Source organism: Callospermophilus lateralis, chromosome 1 (assembly GCF_048772815.1).
Source record: "Callospermophilus lateralis isolate mCalLat2 chromosome 1, mCalLat2.hap1, whole genome shotgun sequence".
Classification (NCBI taxonomy): Eukaryota; Metazoa; Chordata; class Mammalia; order Rodentia; family Sciuridae; genus Callospermophilus; species Callospermophilus lateralis.
In genome coordinates this window covers 117,015,797-117,033,532 of record NC_135305.1, presented here as the reverse complement: position 1 = coordinate 117,033,532, position 17,736 = coordinate 117,015,797, and the positions used below count along the sequence as shown (strand labels likewise).

At 53.5% G+C, this 17,736-nt stretch overlaps 1 protein-coding gene and 1 non-coding gene across 3 annotated transcripts in view; both read left to right on the top strand.

Annotated features, from left to right (window-relative positions):
* Positions 1 to 14,195, top strand: part of Ap1b1 (adaptor related protein complex 1 subunit beta 1) — a 61,088-nt gene extending 46,893 nt beyond the window's left edge. For both annotated transcript variants that reach the window (XM_076837404.2, XM_076837405.2), the window contains 9 exons: positions 421 to 680; positions 1,336 to 1,537; positions 2,851 to 2,997; positions 7,668 to 7,813; positions 10,207 to 10,336; positions 10,597 to 10,681; positions 11,344 to 11,430; positions 11,532 to 11,686; positions 13,029 to 14,195. In XM_076837404.2, coding sequence (XP_076693519.2) covers positions 421 to 680; positions 1,336 to 1,537; positions 2,851 to 2,997; positions 7,668 to 7,813; positions 10,207 to 10,336; positions 10,597 to 10,681; positions 11,344 to 11,430; positions 11,532 to 11,686; positions 13,029 to 13,103 — 1,287 coding nt within the window. In that variant the 3' untranslated portion in view covers positions 13,104 to 14,195. The remainder of the gene's footprint in view (positions 1 to 420; positions 681 to 1,335; positions 1,538 to 2,850; positions 2,998 to 7,667; positions 7,814 to 10,206; positions 10,337 to 10,596; positions 10,682 to 11,343; positions 11,431 to 11,531; positions 11,687 to 13,028) is intronic.
* On the top strand, positions 8,893 to 8,989 carry LOC143384359 (small nucleolar RNA SNORD125). The gene has a single exon (XR_013089299.1). It is a non-coding gene; the product is annotated as a small nucleolar RNA SNORD125 (small nucleolar RNA).
* Positions 14,196 to 17,736: the final 3,541 nt, after the last annotated feature.

The following is a 17,736-nucleotide window of genomic DNA, read 5'->3' as shown; positions in this document are numbered from 1 at the left end:
TTGAGACAGGAGTGACTGAAGGGGAAAACCACAGGGATTGTGGTTTACACACTTGTAAATCCCAGTGGCTCAGGAGGCTGAGACAGGAGGATTCCAAATTCAAAGCCAACTGCAACTTAGTGATGCTAAGTTGTAAGACTCTGTCTCTAGGCAACTTGTGAGGCCCTGTCTCTAAACATTTAAAGGGCTGGGTATATAACTCAGTGGTAAATTGCCTCTGGGTTAAATTCTCAGTACCCACCCCCCCCAAAAAAAAAAAAAAAAAAAAAAAAAACAGGGAATGATCCAGAGGCTGGGACATGTCCATTTAAGTGGTTTGGGGTTGGCTCATGGTGTGCTCAGGATTGGTGTCATTGGCCAACCCTGTGACCACACTTGGATGGTGGGGAGGGGCTTCATGGGCTTCTCACCTACCTTAAGGACTCAGATAACCCGGACCTGCGGGACCGTGGCTACATCTACTGGCGCCTGCTGTCCACGGACCCAGTGGCTGCCAAGGAAGTGGTGTTGGCCGAGAAGCCACTCATCTCTGAGGAGACGGACCTCATTGAGCCCACACTGCTGGACGAGCTCATCTGCTACATTGGCACGCTGGCCTCCGTCTACCATAAGCCACCCAGCGCCTTTGTGGAAGGGGGCCGGGGCGTGGTGCACAAGAGCCTACCACCCCGCACCGCCTCGTGAGTGCAGCCAGCCCGTGCAGCCAGCCCGTGGGCTGCGCCGCCCACCTGCCTTCTCAGTTCAATGATTTAATGGCACAGGCGCTGGGGCCTCATGTGACTTCCTTTGGCAGGGCCTGAGTCTGAGGCAATTATGATTCTAACAACCTCTTACCCAATGCCTAACTACACTTGAGGTATTCACTAGATGACCTCATTTGACCTATCAACAGCTAAAAGAAAATGTCCCCTTTTAGATGATGAGGACAGTGGGCATAGAGTTTGAGTGGCCAGTTAAGGTCTCAACAGCTAGTAGAGCTGAGGCTCAGACCCAGTTCTGTGTGGTTCCAGAGCCTTGTTCTTACTACCTCCTTTGCTGTTTCCAGGTGACTGCTTTGGCCTGATGACATAGTCCTTGGGAACAGGCATACAGTTTTCTCTTGTGTGAGCCAAAGAGTAAATACACATGGCTCTCTCCCTTCATCCACCCCCATGGAGAGCCCAGAGATGGACCACATGAACAAATGGGGAGGCAAAGGGCTGCATACAGCCCCCTTGGGGCAGCAAGGAGACTCAGTGCCTGTCCTGGGGAGAATCTTAGAGACTAGAATCTCTTTGACTTCCCTGGGATGTTTGGACACTCCTGCTTGCTGATCCTCTCCCTTCTGTCTGACAGGAGTGAGAGCACAGAGAGCCCTGAGACGGCCCCTGCTGGAGCCCCAGCTGGTGAGCAGCCAGATGTTATCCCCACCCAGGGCGACCTGCTAGGTGACCTCCTCAACCTGGACCTTGGTCCCCCAGTGAGTGGCCCACCCCTGGCCACCTCCTCAGTGCAGATGGGAGCTGTGGATCTTCTTGGCGGTGGCCTTGACAGCCTGGTATGTCCTGGGTCCCCCACCCTGACCCCAGGTGATGTTGATAATGATCTTCAGAGGAATAGCTATTGAATACTCTCCCTTTGCCACACTAGCCAAGTGCCTCAGGCTTGCTATATTTAGTCTTTATGCCTGCCCTTGAAGGTGATTGGGTCACTCCTACTTACAGATGAGAAAACTGAGGCTTAGACAACTTTCCTTGTAAGCACAGCGCTAAGCAGCAGAGATAGGATTCAGCCCCCTTGGTGGACTGCTCACGGGCCCCTCCTAGCCCCTTCCTTTGATCCTGAATCCTCAGTTGCCTTTGCTTTATTCAGGGCTTTAGAACCAAACCAGCATCCATTTGTCCTCAGGCTACACCAGCTGGAGACATCAGCTCAGCCAGGCCTCTGAGAGAGGCCCATGAGAGATCAGAATAGAACTTCCCTCCACTTTGGAAGAGTGGGTGGTTAGAGGAGCCCAGGGTCTCCCCAGGCTTCTTAGGTAGGTGGTAGAGCCAGGTGTTAGGGGACAGCCAAGCCCTTCTCTTGCCCTATTCAGTTCAGGTGCCCAACACAAGGGCAGGCGTGTGGCAGTCAGCACCACTAGGGTGGTGGGTAAAGCCACGGGGGTAGTTACCATAAGAAGACAGGGTTCTGGGCCTCAAACCAAATTCATCTTGGTTGGAGCCACAGTTGACTAATCTTCCTCTTTCCCTTTTTCTTGTTTCTGTGTTGTTTTTCCTGGCTTTTCTGTCTGCATGTTGCTGCCTGTTCTCTCCACCCTGCTGCTTCTGCTTGGAGATGGGGGATGAGCCTGAAGGGGTACGGTTCAACCCTGTGTCACCAAGCCTTCTTCCCTGCTCCTCCTCAGAGCACTAGCCCAGCATCCCAAGGGGTGGGTGATGTCATAGCTGTCCCTCCTTGCTGAGCCCTGGCCTTTGGTTCAGCCTTTGCTTTGACCTCCTGGCATCCAGTTGCCACTGGACCCTGAATACCATGAATTTTTCACTGTGTTCTTTTCCACCCCATGACAAATTACCTTGTCATCTTGAGGATCTCTGGTCTGCTTAGTTCATCCTACCCAGTAGTATGTCTGGGGTCCTTCCTTTATCCATGGGTCACCCCCCTGAGGTTCAAGGCTTATAGGGCATGGGAGGGCTTATCATCTCTCCTTCAACTATCTCACTCTCTTGTTTCTACAACTTAGAGTTGATGTGGAGAGCTGTCCCATCCCCATCTCCACTGTTTCCTAAACTCAAGTGACTACTCTTGCCATGCCCCTGGTGTCCCTGCTTTTGATGCCTGCCTCTGATCTCTCTCTCTCTTCCTTTCCAGATTGGAGACCCCAGCTTTGGGGCACCCCCAGCAGCAGCAGCAGTACCAGCCAGACTAGGAGCACCTATCAGCAGTGGCCTTAGTGACCTCTTTGACTTGACCAGTGGTGTGGGCACCCTGTCAGGATCCTACGTGGCCCCCAAAGCAGTAAGTACCTTGCCTTCAGTCACAGCAGGAACACAGAAAAATTATAGAGACCTGTATGTGGACTTCCTTAAAGGCTTGGGCCGGGGAATTGGCTCAAGCTGGCACGGCAAGAGAAGCTGGACCATAGCTGCACAGAAGAAGAGAAGCTAACTTCAGCTTGGGAACCCAAGAGGGCTTCCTAGAAGAGGGCTTGCTGAGCATAGACCTGCAGAACAGTCATAATTAGCTAAGCAAATGCAGGAAGGGTGCAAAGCCAGGGAGCTGCCCATAGCAAGGCCTGAAGGGGAGAGAGGGGTGAGTGCTCCTGACCTTGTCAGGGCACTGAGCAGGCACAGTATTTTTTCAGTGCTTCAGACCCACTGCTTCAGTTACAGACTTCTTTTTTTTTTTTTTTTCTTAAAGAGAGAGAGAGAGAGAGAGAATTTTTTTAAATATTTATTTTTTAGTTCTCGGCGGACACAACATCTTTGTTTGTATGTGGTGCTGAGGATCGAACCCGGGCCACACGCATGCCAGGCGAGCGCGCTACCGCTTGAGCCACATCCCCAGCCCTAGACTTCTTCTTTTTTTTTTTTAAAGAGAGAGGTGAGAGAGACAGAGAGAATTTTTAATATTTATTTTTTAGCCTTTGGTGGACACAACATCTTTGTTTGTATGTGGTGCTGAGGATCGAACCCGGGCCGCACGCATGCCTGGCGAGCGCACTACCGCTTGAGCCACATCCCCAGCCCTAGACTTCTTTTTTTAATACCAGGGATTGAACCCAAGGACATTTAACTGCTGGGCCACATCCCCAGCCTGTTTGTAACTGGCTCAGGGCCTTGCTAAATTGCTGAGGCTGGCTTTGAACTTGTAATCCTCCTCTCAGCCTTCCAAGCTGCTGGGGTTACAGGCGTGCACCTCCGTGCCTGGCCTATAAGACATTTTATAGTGCCCCCTTCCTGTACCTAAAGAAAATTGGTAGACTGTTCAACCTATCTACACATAGAATTTCAAAAATAGTCCAACACTATCACTGGGTGAAGGAGACAAAAAGATGAAAATACAAACCCATATTTCAATGTAAATGCTTGGGCACACCCACCTACCCCAAAAGTCGTGTTAAAGTTTCCCTGTGGCTGTGACAGCTGTAGATGGTATTAGAAGCTTGGGCACCCTGAGTGATGTGGCCAACAGTACTGTTAATTTCTGAAACAGTGACTGAATCCCACTAAAAAAGACCAAGAACAGGCTCCCCATGAGTTATAGTCCTAGAACTTTCCATGCAGGAAATGCTACAAAGATACCCAGGACAGGTGCTTGTCTCCAGGACTGTTGTCCCAGGACAGCATGTCCAGCATCCCTGACTCCAACCCACAAATAGCACCTCCCTTATGCAAGTGATGGTGGCCAGGTCACTCAGGCAGGTCCCCAGCAGAGTCTGGAGATGCCTCACAAGTATCCATTGTGCTCCCCAGGGCAGCACATCCCCTAAGACTCATGGCTAGGTGGGAGATTAGCAAGGAAGAGCAGGTCCATGGGGTCAAGCTGAGTGTTTACTCTGGATCCAGGCATAAAATCCAGGAAGGATTTAAGCTGAGGGATGAATGGTCTGATTTGCCCTGAGAGAGATACTCAGGTTCCAGAGAAGGTGTGGAGGAGCAGAAGCGGAGAGCCCACTCAAGGAGACTGGCAGGGAGGATGGGTACTGCTGAGGGTCTGGGTGAGGGGCGTGGCTTTGGGGGTAGACACAGAGGCTGGACTTGAGAGCTTCCTGGGAGATGGGAAGATCAGGATGTTTAAGGGCTTGGGGTGGTTCTCACTTGAGCAGCCAGGTGACTAGAGGTGCTGAGATAGGGACACAGGACAGAGGGTGCCAAGGAAAGGAGAGCTGGGTTTAGGGCATGAGAACATGTGAGTCTGGGACTAAGGAGAGCACATCATCAGCATTAAAAAGGACATATCTGGCCTAATCCCCTCACAACACTCATGTCAGAAGCTGTATCTGCCAGAGTCCCTCTCTTCTGAGGTTCCCTCACCGGAGCAGAAGGAAGGTAGGCTTTGGGGACACAGTGAGACTTGTTTTGAAGGGCCAGCACGTAACCTCACTCACGATATGCCAGCTGTACCTGCAGTGATGGTGGTCTTATGTGTCTCTTAATGGGCCATTCAGATCCCCCAGGCAAGCCCCCCAGCAGAGTCTGGGCCCCAAGAGGCCCTCAGACAGCAGCTCTGACACTAGTGGCACACTGGTGTACCAGGCTCTTTACCAGGCTTTGCACCAGCCTTGCCCAGCATCTACCATCCCACAGAGGCCTCCTGCAGCCTTATGTTATAGTGAGTCCCATTTTTTGATTGAGAAATCTGAATGCTTTTGTCTACAGTTTTATAACTGGTAAGTGACAGTCTGAAACTGAATGCAACGTTGTGGCCCAAAGTGAGAACCGCGTATGTGTCTGCCATAATGTCATGCATGGGTTGTCAGAATCATCAGCAGGACCAGAGAACAGAGGGCATGCGGTATGATGTAAATTGCATCAGCTAATTACTCCATAGATTGTCCACACTAGGGCATGAGGTCGACCCATACCCTTTGAAAGCCCCATATAACAAGCATAAGGCAAGATAGAAAAACAGACCAGCAAAGACTCCTGCAACCCTGAGGGTGCCAACCCTTGCCAGGCACTGAAAGGTACCAGAAACGTAAAGTCATGTGTGGGTCCTCAGCAAGCTGGTCTCTGTTTATATGGTAACCGTAACACGTCATCACTGCTTTGTCCTAGTGCAGGACCAGAGGAGCATCTCTGGTCAGCAGCGAGTGCCAGGGATAAGAGGCAAGGGGACTGCTAAGTTAGAAGTAATCGGGGCAGGTTGCCTGGAGGAGGAGTCCCTGCAATAGGACTACTACCTTAGTCACAGGAAGGTTTGAGGATGCGCATGTGCTCTCCCTTCAGATCATCTGCCTGTCCCTGGCAGCATGTGATTACTGGAATTGTCTGCCTCATGTGCTTTCCCCACCTGCCTTGGGGTAAATATGTTTTCCAACCCCTCCTGATCAGCAGGGATAGGGCTCCCTATGTACAAGAATTTTGAGTTCCTCCAGCATGTGGGTCAGCAGCTTGGGACAGTTCATTGGTTCAGCCAGTGATGTGGGGACTGAAGCAGAAGAATGGCAGATTCAAGGCCAACTTGGTAACTTAGCAGACCCTGTCTCAAAATAAAAATTAAAAAGGGATAGGGATGTGGCTCAGCAGCAGAGTGCTTGCCCAGCAGCCAGTATCTCAATATTATAAAAAAGGAATTTTTAAAAAATGAGGAGCCGTGCGGCCTATGGGGCAGGGCTGGGGGGGAGCCCTCCAGGAAGCTGGGCTTGGGTCCAGGTTCGGCCGCTCTCTGACTGCTTCCTATGTGCTCAGTCACAGCCTAGAGCTTAGAACTGGAAATGGTCATTTCTGCCCTCACAGATCTGTCCAGGGCATGCAAAAGGTGCCCGGGGTCGGCCAGATACGGTGGGGGTGGAGAAGTGCCTTCCATGCAGAGGGATAGGGAGGTGTGGGTTCCCAGGAGCTGGGGCACGCTGAGCCTGGAGCAGCCCCAGGCTTTTGAGGCCATTGCAAGGTTAGAAGGGGTCTTCAAGGATGCCATGATCACATTTGAATTTCACAAAATGCCTCTAGCTGCTGGAGGAAGGGGAATGGAACAGATCCCTGTGGTGCTGCCCTAGCTGGGGAGGTCTGCTGGCACAGATATAGGTGACTTCAGTGGAGGAATTGGGAAGTGAAGATCCTGGGGGCAGGTGGCATTGACAGGATTTGGGCTGCATGACTTCAGCATGAGGGTTATGGACACCTGTGGGAGCTGTTAGGATTTTGAGGGGTCAGGAAGTCAGCCATGGGAGACTAACAGCCTGAGAGGCATCTGTGTGACCCCAAGGGTCCTATGTGACCCTTAATAGGCACCGCTGTGATTCCTACTGTTTGTTCAGCAAACACTCCCTGAATGCCAGCTCCATAGCAGGCTCTGAGCCAAGGATGTAAAAACAGAAAATCGAGCCTTCCATCAAAGAGCTCTGTGGGAGCAGGAGAGACAGGCACACAGGCTCAAGTTTATCTGCCTTCCCATCATTGGGACATAAATACAGGGAAGGAGCTTGGAGACTGGCTTCCTGGAGGCAGCAGCTCTTGGGCTGAGACTCCATTGACAAGGGCAGCCAGGCATCAAGGGCTTCCCAGACAAGAGGTCCTCTTGGGTACTGTCCTTGGCCACTTTTGACAATGAAAGACCAGCCCTGCATCCTGTAAGGGAGGACAGACTGTGACAGAAAGGACTCAGGTTCTGGCCAGAATCCAAGATGTCGTTAGGCGCTCAGCTCTGACCTTGGTTTGTCAGGAGGCTGGCAGGGCTCACCTGTCTGGTTGCCTTCCCCAGCCCTGCTTGCTAAGTGTTTTCTTTGACCTCTGAAGACCTGGATAAGCCCTTGGGTGCACCAGTCACATCCCCAGATATTCTGATGGCAACCACACCGTGCGGTGGCCCTAGGTGAACCACGGGATCACTATCATCCTGAGATAGCAGGAGTGGCCAGTCTGCAAGGTTCCTTCAGGAGAAAGAAAAAGGAGCCCCCAGGTGGACTACTGAGCTTGGGTCAGAGAAAGGGACATGTAAGAGCCCCACCCCGGTCTTCCCTGCAGGTCTGGCTCCCAGCCATGAAGGCCAAGGGCTTGGAGATCTCAGGCACCTTCACCCGCCAGGTGGGCTCCATCTCCATGGACCTGCAGCTGACCAACAAGGCCCTGCAGGTCATGACGGACTTTGCCATTCAGTTCAACCGCAACAGGTGAGCTCCCAAGGCCAGCCTGCCCAGAGTCTATTGGTCTGCAGGCAAAGCTGGCAGCCACAGGGGGCCTGGAGAAGATAAATGTTCCTCACCACTCTCAGGCCAAACTCCACAACAGTGATCCCCACGCCACTCAACCTTTTTATGTAGAGTACCAGGAGGAGCAGGAAGGGTGTCCCCCACTTACTTTTGCCTTCCTTTGATGGCTGGAGAAATGTTGCTGTTAGAAATTCCAATTCTGTGGTCTGGGGCTGGGGCTCAGCGGTAGAGCACTCGCCTACCATGCATGAGGAACTGGGTTCGATCCTCAGCACCACCTAAAGTAAAATAAAGACATTGTGTCCCCCTATAACTAAGAAAATATATTTTAAAAAAAGAAAGAAAAAAGAAATTCTGGCTCTATGAAGCACAGGCCTATAATCTCAGCAGTTTAGTGAAATCCTGTCTCAAAAGGTATCCAGGTCCAGCAGCACACGCCTATAATCCCAGCAGTTTGGGAGGCAGAAGCAGGAGGATCGCAAGTTCAAAGCCAACCTCAGCAGCTTAGCAAGGCACTGAGCAACTTAGCAAGAGCCTATCTCGAAATTTAAAAAGTGGGAGAGTCGGGTGCTGGGGATGTGGCTCAGTGCTTAAGCACCCCTGGGTTCAAATCCCTGGTACCAAGAAAAAATTTAAAGATAACAAAAGGAAGGACTGGGATGTAGCTCAATCTCCAGTACCAAAAGAAAAAGAAAGAAAGAAAGCAAACTTGCTCCCCAGCTCCAACCCAGCAACCACCCTTTAACGTGCTTCCTCCATACCAGGAGGGGACTGTCCTCCCACTGTCAGGAGCTCAATCCTCTTTTCCCAGACCCTAGTCACATTTGTGTCAGGAAGCAACTCTAAGAAAGCAGGTGGGGAGTGGGCCTCCTTACCCCAACCCACCCGCCAGTGGCACAAGATCAGATTCCTCTGGGAATGAATGGTGGCTGCTCCAGGATCCTCACCCACTCAGGTCCCCACACTGCATATCACAGGGCAGCTCACTTGTCTGGCACCATGCTGGATTGGTGAGGCAGCGAGGCTAGGGCTCTCTGGGGAACCGAAGCAGCCCCTCCTGATGAATCTTCTTCCTGAGCAGCTCCAGTGATGAGCAAACTGAGCCTCTAAGAAGTTGACTGAAGGGGCTGCTTCCTCAGGGAGATCCTGGGGCTCCCACCCTTGGGCAGGCCAGGAAGGCGAGGGCAGCTCTGCCACTTTCTCTCAAAGGACCCTAGAGGCCACACATGCACTCAAGTACTAGGGATCGTCCCAACGCTTGCTCATAACAAACCTCCTGTGTGTTGAAGACTTCCTGGGTATCAGAACCTGGGCCAAGTGCTTTGAAGTGTTGTTTAATGGAATCACCTGACAGCCCAGAAACTTAATGCCATTTTCTCTTTTTAATAGATTCAGAAAGGGCAAGGGCCTTGCAGAAGGCCATAGTGGCAGTGGTAGAGGTCCCAGGAAGGCCTGACTTGCTGAGCCACCATGCGGGCCTGGGGTTTCCTATGTCGTCTCCTGCTATTTCTTAGGTAGGCCTAATTTGGCCTCATGGGTAAAGAGCACAGCGGGAATCCAGAAGCTTGAGTTCTGATTCTTAGCAGTGTCACTCACCCTGTATGGTCTGGGCATGAGTCTGTGCCTCCCTGAGGCTCCCTGTCCTCACCTGGAAGGTGGGATGACATCTGCCTGTTTTTATGAGGATAGAAATTGCTGTGCTAGCACATGCCCAGTGTGGCCACCCCACAGCCTCAGTTCAGGTCACAGTCCATGCTATTGTAATTTACCAAGAGCCTACAGTGGGGGTGTCTCTCACACCAAGGATTGGTCCTCCTAATTGTGGGATCTGCTCACATACTGCTCTTGTCCACACTGCTCTACAGATAAATAGGACTTTCCTGAATCTCTGGCCATTTCTGGCCCAGTGAAATCTGGCTTTCGTTTAAGGTGGTCAGACCCCTCCCAGGAGCTGGGAGTTGGCAGCAGAGACTTGGGTAGCCACTGAGTTTTCAAGTTAAGAGTCAGTGTCTGGTGTCAGGTTGGAGCTGCTCAAGGGCAGAGCAGGGCAAGGCTGTACTAAACTTGGACCTGCCCAGGCCCCAATCCAGAGGAGAAGGGAAGAGATGTGCTTCAGTCTGCAGCGAGAATGGGGCAGAGCGGCAGGCGCAAGGCTCTTGCCTCCTGTCTCCACAGCCATGGGGGTGTGGCAGTGGTCGGGAGCCCATCCTGCCCTTAGCCTAGAGTTTGGGCAAGGCCAGCTTGGTGAAGAGGCTCCTTGCTCACCTCTGTGCCCACTCTGGCCTAAAGAGCCCACCTGGCGTGTGTTAGCACCTGCTCCCCTGCCATCCCTGCGGGGGCTTCTCTCTCCCCAGCTTTGGCCTGGCCCCCGCCGCCCCCCTCCAGGTGCATGCGCCGCTCAGCCCCAACCAGACGGTGGAGACCTCCCTGCCTCTTAACACAGTGGGCTCAGTCATGAAGATGGAGCCTCTGAACAATCTCCAGGTGTGTTCCAGCAGGGCCAGGCACCTCAGTGCTTCCCTGCCTGCTGGCCCCAGGGACCCAGGGGACCCAGCCGTGGCAGCAGAGGGCTGGTCTGTGGAGTCCTGGTTTGGGCTACATATGTGCCAGGGGCGGCCCAGGTCAGAGGGAACAAGGGGAGGGTCATGCTCGGGAATGCCCTCCTTTGGGCCTCAAAGGTGGTGTCAGCCCAAGAGTCAGGGTGTCGAGCCTCTGGGACTGACTGGGGACCTCTTTGTGCCTAGGTGGCTGTGAAAAACAACATTGATGTCTTCTACTTCAGCACCTTGTACCCACTGCACATCCTCTTTGTGGAGGATGGGAAAATGGGTGAGTTGTGAAGGAGTCCCTGGGGTCTCTGCAGTGTGCCCTGGCTTGGGAACCTGGCGTTTGCCAAGGATCAGTGGATGGCCTTGCCCCATGGTGGATTCCTCTGCAGAGCCTGTAGCAGGCGGCGTAGCTGGGGCCCCTAGCCCTGGCTGGGCAGATGGCTTATGCCACACAGGAGATCTTTTGCTTGTGGACTCTCCTACTTGCCCCTCAGCCTTGTCCTACAGGCTGTAGGAGGAACAGATCATGCCACATGCTTGGTGCCCACATCCTGTGTGCTGGGGCCAGAACCTGGAGAAGGCAGTGCAGTAGGGGCTCAGCCCTGCCCAGCCTGTGGGGAGTGCTGGGCCCACGTCATCTCTCGCTTGCTGCAGCAGCCCTGGGAGGCAGGCCATGACTAACAAGCAGGTGGCTCAGAACCAGAGGAGGAAGAGGTGGGAGTGGGGAGGGGGAGAGAGGTGGGAAACTTGGGGTCATTTGGGAACATCCCTGGTGCCCTCATCACAGAGCTAAGGATTTGCTTGGAGAAGCAGAAGGGGCTGTGGAGGAGCTTGTACCTGTCCTCAGACAGTAAAGACCAGACCCATTTCCTGCCACATGCCATTGAGGGGCCACACATGTATCAGGGTCCCATCTCTTACCCAACCCCACTCACCCTGCAGATCGGCAAATGTTCCTGGCCACATGGAAAGATATTCCCAATGAGAATGAAGCCCAGTTCCAGATCAGAGACTGTGCACTCAACGCAGGTGAGGACTCCCCAAACCTAAGCCCAGCCTCTTGGTTCCCGCTGGGCCTTGCCAGTTCCCAGCGCCCCCCTCGCTTACCTGGGCCTTGTCTGACTTCTTAGAGACTGTGAGCAACAAGCTACAGAGCAGCAACATCTTCACCATCGCCAAGAGGAATGTGGAGGGCCAGGACATGCTCTACCAGTCCCTGAAACTGACCAACGGCATCTGGGTTCTGGCAGAGCTACGGATCCAGCCGGGCAACACCAGCTTCATGGTGAGAACCCCTGCAGTTGCCGGAAGTCCTGGAGCTCTGCCACCAGGCCAGTGGGGGGGCTCTGATGGGGTTGTGCTGAGGGTCCCTTGGAGCCTGGTGTGAATTAGACTCGGTTGTCTCTGAAAAACACCTTTCTAGAAACTTACAGTGAACCCCCTCAAGTTATCAGATAAGACACCAGGCATCTCCCGCCTGGGCAGTGGCATTGCTGGGAACAGGCCCTGGCCCTGCTGTCATGCCAGTGCCTGAGTGCCCAGCCAGGAGGACGTTGATTCTCAGCCGCCTGTGGTCCCCAGCCTCAGAATCAGACCTAGTTGGGAGATGGCCTCCATGTGTGCCTGGTTGTCCTGGAACCTACGCTGCTATTCCCGGGAACGGGGAGCCCCAGGCTTTGCTTCTCCCTGCACCCCTGGGTTTGGCAGGCATGGCCCTGCAGACACTGCCTCCTCTGGCCCCGCTGGTGGCCTTGGCACTACGGTGGGAGAGGGTGCGGTGGTGGCTTCGGTGGTGGTAATTTCCGTCTCCCTGTGTTTGGTTGCTGCATGTCCACCTTCCCTGCTGGCGCCGTGATGCAGGACTTGGAGGTTAGCAGATTGCTTTTCTCTTCCTCTTCCCACCCCACCTCCCCAGCCATGCTGTGCACCCCCCATCTCTTGGCCTCACTTCACTCTGCTGTTCCCAAAGCCAAGCAGGAGTGCAGATAGGCTGCCCATGTACTCGTGCTTCCAGCCCCTGAGGAGCCGACATCCCCACTTCCACACACAGTGTGCAAAGAGCCCTGGGGGCCACTGCTGCCCGCTTCCAGAACTCGACTCCCCCTCCCCCTCCTAATTGCATCCTCTAGAACCGTTACTTTTGAGTGGAGGGGTGGCTGGTTTCTCCCTCCTCTGCCTGGAATCGTGGGGCGCACACCTCCGTCAGCGCAGAGGCAGTCTTTGTAGGAATAAGCCCTGGGCACCTCACCTGCTCCCTCCCAGCCCTCTGCCCCTTCAGGATTTCCTGTCAGTCTTTGTCCTGAGGACCCCAGATCTCCAGGGGCTGTGGAAGGCCAGGCCCTCCTGGTAGCTTACAGCTCATGAGTCACATCGTCTGCCGGTAGGGCTCTGGTAGCGAGGATGACAGCAGGTGTGTGGGCTGCAAGTATATTTGGTCCCCACCCAGCTGGCTGTGATGGCCACCCCCTCTGCTTTACCTCACATCTGCCCCAGCCGCAGCTGCCACCAGGCCACGTGGGCATGTCACGCTCATCCATCTGGTACCTGCTCTCTCCCCTCCCCTGGTGTTCCTCCTGCAGAGGAGCCTGGGGATGAGTGCTCTCTCCTCTGCTCCTCTCCCCTTGCAGCTATCCCTGAAGTGTCGAGCACCAGAGGTGTCCCAGCACGTCTACCAGGCCTATGAGACCATCCTCAAGAATTGAGGCATCCAGCACCCACCCAGCCTCCTGCCAGCCCTGTCGAGGAGCCGCCGGGGGTAGCAGCACCTCCTCCTCATGGGAGGGAGGGGACAGGGCTCCTGGCCACCCAGGGGGCTCCCTGGCCCTTACTGCAGGGGCCACCAGGTCCTTGGGGCAGAGTGGTCCCCCTCCTGGGGGAGAGCTCAGTGTACCCCATGCTCTGGTCACCCCTCTTTCATTGCTGCTCACATGGGGTCAGGTGAGGGGAGTGAAGGAAACAGCCCGAGTGGCAGTGAAAGCTAATGCAAGGCTGCAGGGTCCCCTCCTTCGCCTGTGCCTGGGCATGAGTGTGGCGCTCTCCTCAGGCTCCCAGCTGGACAGGCCCTGCTGTCTCTCGGGTTGGTGTTAGAGGCCTTCCCACTGCCGCCTCAAGTTGCGTGGACTCTGGCAACCTGTCCTGGGTATGTAGGGAGGGTCCCCTGGGTCCCAGAAAAGCTGCTGTATCAGGATCAGGGGCTCCAGGGTTCACGGGTGTGACAGGAGCTGAGCTGAGCTAGCCAAGGTGAGCTCTGGGCCTGCACCACCCACCCACCATCCACAAGTTGGTACCCTGTGACTGCCCCCATGTCAAGACCACACAGAAGCCCCCCAGAGCCCCTGCCTGGGCTCCTGCTCCCCCAGCAGCCATATTGTCCCCACCCCCTGCTCTTGAGGACTGTCACTGCCTCGATACATTCCTTGGCATCCTCTTGGGGAGCCCAGGGCAGGGCAGAGACAGGGCCAAGGGATAGGGCTGCGGGCCTGCAGGTGAGCTTCCTGCCTGGATTCCTGGGGCTTCTCCAGCATCAGCTGCCCTCCCCTGCCTCCCAGTCTCAATGTCTGACAGCGCATTAGGTTTTCCTGTCTTTGCTGTTTGATAATAAAGAGATTCTGCTTTTGGCAGTCACGGACACTTCTTTCCCTCCCCAAAAATCAGATTTGAAAACTGCCTCCAAGTGGCCAGGGATGTTGTCTGACCCCCGCAGTAACTATATCTAATATATACAAATAGAAAATATATATTGTATGTTACTCTTATTTTCAAAAAGAGAAAGTGAATAAAAATGATGACATCAAGTGTTTCCCTGGCCAGTGTGTCAGGTCCTGAGGCTCTTCTGGGCGGGCATCCTGGGCTCTAGCTGCGCCCCACACTGAGGACAGGGTTTTCCCTCCATCCTGTCCTTGGGAAACCAACTTCTGAGGCCTGCTGGTCTCCCTGCCACTGATCCCAAGTCCTCCCCAGCTGATGCGCTCTCACCTTTCGCCACTGGCCAGCAGGGCTGGCATCCCATTTGGGTTTCCCCTGGCTCCCTGCCTTCTGGGAGGCTCCTGGGAGCCACAGGAGAATCTGAGGAGGGGCAAAGTCTGAACCAGATACCACCAAGGGCATGCTCTGTATGGCCTCAATTCTGGTGTTGACCTGGGGAGGGCAGCAGTACCAGGTGGGCTCTGTTGGCAGAGCTTCCACTTGGTTGGTGGGGCTTCTGCCTGCTTCTCAGGGAGGAGCAGCCAGGGTCCCTCCAGCCCACCTCAGCCCCAGCCACCCGCTCCTGTTCTTTCTGCGCTCAGTCCCCAACACCCTGCCTGCCCAGCTTCTGGAAACCAGGAAAAGATGGTCTGCCCCTTTGGCTGGGCATCTTGCCCCGCCTCTGAGCCCTGAGGTGCCAGTGTGCTGCCCCAGGGAACAGAGATTTAAAAAAAAAAAAAAAAAAGGCAAGGCCCTTGATTGTACAAGCCCGGTTCTTGCAGCCCCTCAAGATCTAGGTTCAGAAGGCCCCGGGCAGATGCTGCTTGAGGCTCTGCCTGCCAGTGAGCTGCAGGAGCGACTGACTGCTAGCTGCACCTGTTGTGTTGCCTGCATCCCCAGATCCAAGAATCCCTTAGAGGATTCCTGGATGGGGTCACTGCCTGCAAGGACTGCTGGCGCCATCATCCTGGGGCTTCTCTGACCCTCCTCGCCCCCCACATCTACCATCAAGGCCAGACAGTGGACATGTAGGATAGCTGTTCCCACTGGATTGACATTGGGCCACCAGAGGCCCAAGTCAAAGATCTTGGGTGAGGAGAACTGATAAGGTTGGCTGGGGCTGGGGCTCAGCGGTAGAGGGCTTAACCTTGCACGTGTGAGGCCCTGGTTTCCCCCTCAGCATTATATAGAAATAAGTAAAGGTATTGTGTCCAACTACAACCAAAGAAAAAGAAAGGCTGGAGTGGGCTTGGTGGTGCACACTTGTAATCAAGAAACCCGAGGCTGAAGCTGGAGGACCACAAATTTGAGACCAGTCTACAGAATGTAGTGAGACCCTGTATTTAAAAAAAAAAAAAAAAAAAAAGCAAGGGCTGGGGATGCAGTTCAGTGGTCGAGCATCCCTGGGTTCAGTGTCCAATACTACACACACACACACACACACACACACACACAGCTGGCCTGTTTGAACAGGGTGTGTTCATGGGCTTGCCCTCCTAAGTCAGTCTGCCTTAACCTCAGAGCATGGTGGGCAGGACCCTCCCATGATTCTGCCTTCACAGCACCCAGCAAGAGGAGACCCAGCCTGTTCCTCAGGCTTCATATACTGGGGGGAAACAGGCAGAGGACCTTCAGGCTCCCAGTTCTCCAAGTGTGGGGTGCTACATATGGACATTGCATCAGGAAGACTGGCACCGAAGGCCAGGCCACCAGGCCTTTAGGAAGAGTGCTTTAGGAGCTATTCAGTCCCAGCCCTTCAGCCTTCCTGTCCTTCCCATCGCATGCCTCCTCCTCCACCTGCTCAGCTCAGGCCTCCCCACCTCTCAGACCTGGAAGTCCTGCAGCTTGGGGAGGCACCATGGCTTTTGGGGACGAGGGTACTGGGGATTAAACCCAAAGGCCCTCCACCCTAGGCCATACCCCCTACTTTTTAAGTTTTATTTTGTAACAGGGTCTTGCTAGATTGCAGAAGCAGGCCTTGAACGTGCTATCGTCATGCTTCGGCCTCTGGAGTCACTGGGATTACAGGCATGTGCCCCCATGTCCTGCCAGCCCTGGCTCTCTTTGAGAAGATTCTCCAGCATCTTGGGCCTTCCCAGCTGGTTAGGAAATTCAACAGCAACCAGTTCCTTTTAGAGGGTCCCACAGATACACACCCATGCTAAGGGCTGTGGTGAGACCTCCTTTGGCATTATGTTTTTTAACCTTTATTTTATATTTATTTTATGTGGTGCTGAGGATTGAACCCAGTGCTCTCACATGCCAGGCGAGTGCTCTGCCACTGAGCCACAGCCTCAGCCCCTCCTATGGCATTTTTAATCTTCAATTAGTGGTTTGTGTTTGTTTTCAGGAAGAAAGTGATGCAGGGCCTTAAGATCAATCATACAAAGGATAAACTTCTCCCTCCCATCTTTCCTCAGTCACATCTTCCCTGGAGGCAAAAAAATGTTGCTAGATATTTTTTTTTTCCTTGCAGAGATGCTCGTCTATGTGTGTCCAAGCAAATCCCTAGAGAGATTTACCAAAGAAATGGTAGCACACCTACACACTTCCAGCATGTTCTCTCTCTCTCTCTGTGTGTGTGTGTGTGTGTGTGTGTGTGAGAGAGAGAGAGAGAGAGAGAGAGAGGAGGGGGGTGAGATCCGGAGTTGAAGCCAGGCGTTCTAGGCAAGTGCTCTACCACGGAGCCACTTCTCCATCCTGCTTTTCCCTGACAGTAATTTCTGGAGTCAGACCCATATTAGTATTCTGCGGATGAATGGGCCACCATTAGCCAGTCCCTGTGATGGATGGACATGCAGGCTGTTGCTGTCTTCTGCAAGTCCCAGCAGTGCTGCAGGCCAGCACCCTCCCACATACATCCTTGCTCATGGGTACAAATGCAGCTGTGGGATTGAACTCCAGAATGGTCTCATCAAACGTTCACATTTTAGGGGCTGCAGTTGTGGCTCAGTGGTAGAGTACTTGCCTAGCACGTGCAAGGCCCTGAGTTCAATCCTCAGTACCACATACAAATAAATAAATAAAATGAAGGTATAAAAAAAGTTACATTTTTTAGTTGTAGATGGACACAATACATTTATTTTATTTGTGTATTTTTATGTAGTGCCGTGGATCGAACTCAGGGCCTCATGCATGCTAGGCAAGCACTCTGCCTTCTGAGCCACAACCCTGGCCCCACATTTTACATTTTAACTTGGAGTTCTGGAGATGAAGCTGGAAAGCATAGCTAATATGTAGGAAGCCCTGGTTTTGGTCCCCAGTATTGGAAAAAAAAAAAAATCCAAAAGGTAATAAAGGATAGGAGTGAAAACCTTCTGGCTCCTTCCTGTTTCTCTCCCATTCAATGAAACCATGACTGTCCAAATGGCATCTGTTTTCCTTCCCCGCTTCTTACATACAATCAGAGCTTGCAATACACATTGTTCTGTGCTGTACCGGAATCTCAGAGTGTTTCCATTATTCACTCACTGCAGTGTCCCTGTGCCTTTTATTTGAGAGCTGACTGGGAATCGAACCCAGGAGCACTCTACCACCGAGCTACCACCTCAGCCCACCCCAGTTCTTTATTTTATTTTTATCTGGAGACAGGGTCTCACGAAATTGCCCAGGCTTGTCCCAAACTTGCAGTCCTCCTGCCTCCGCCTCAGG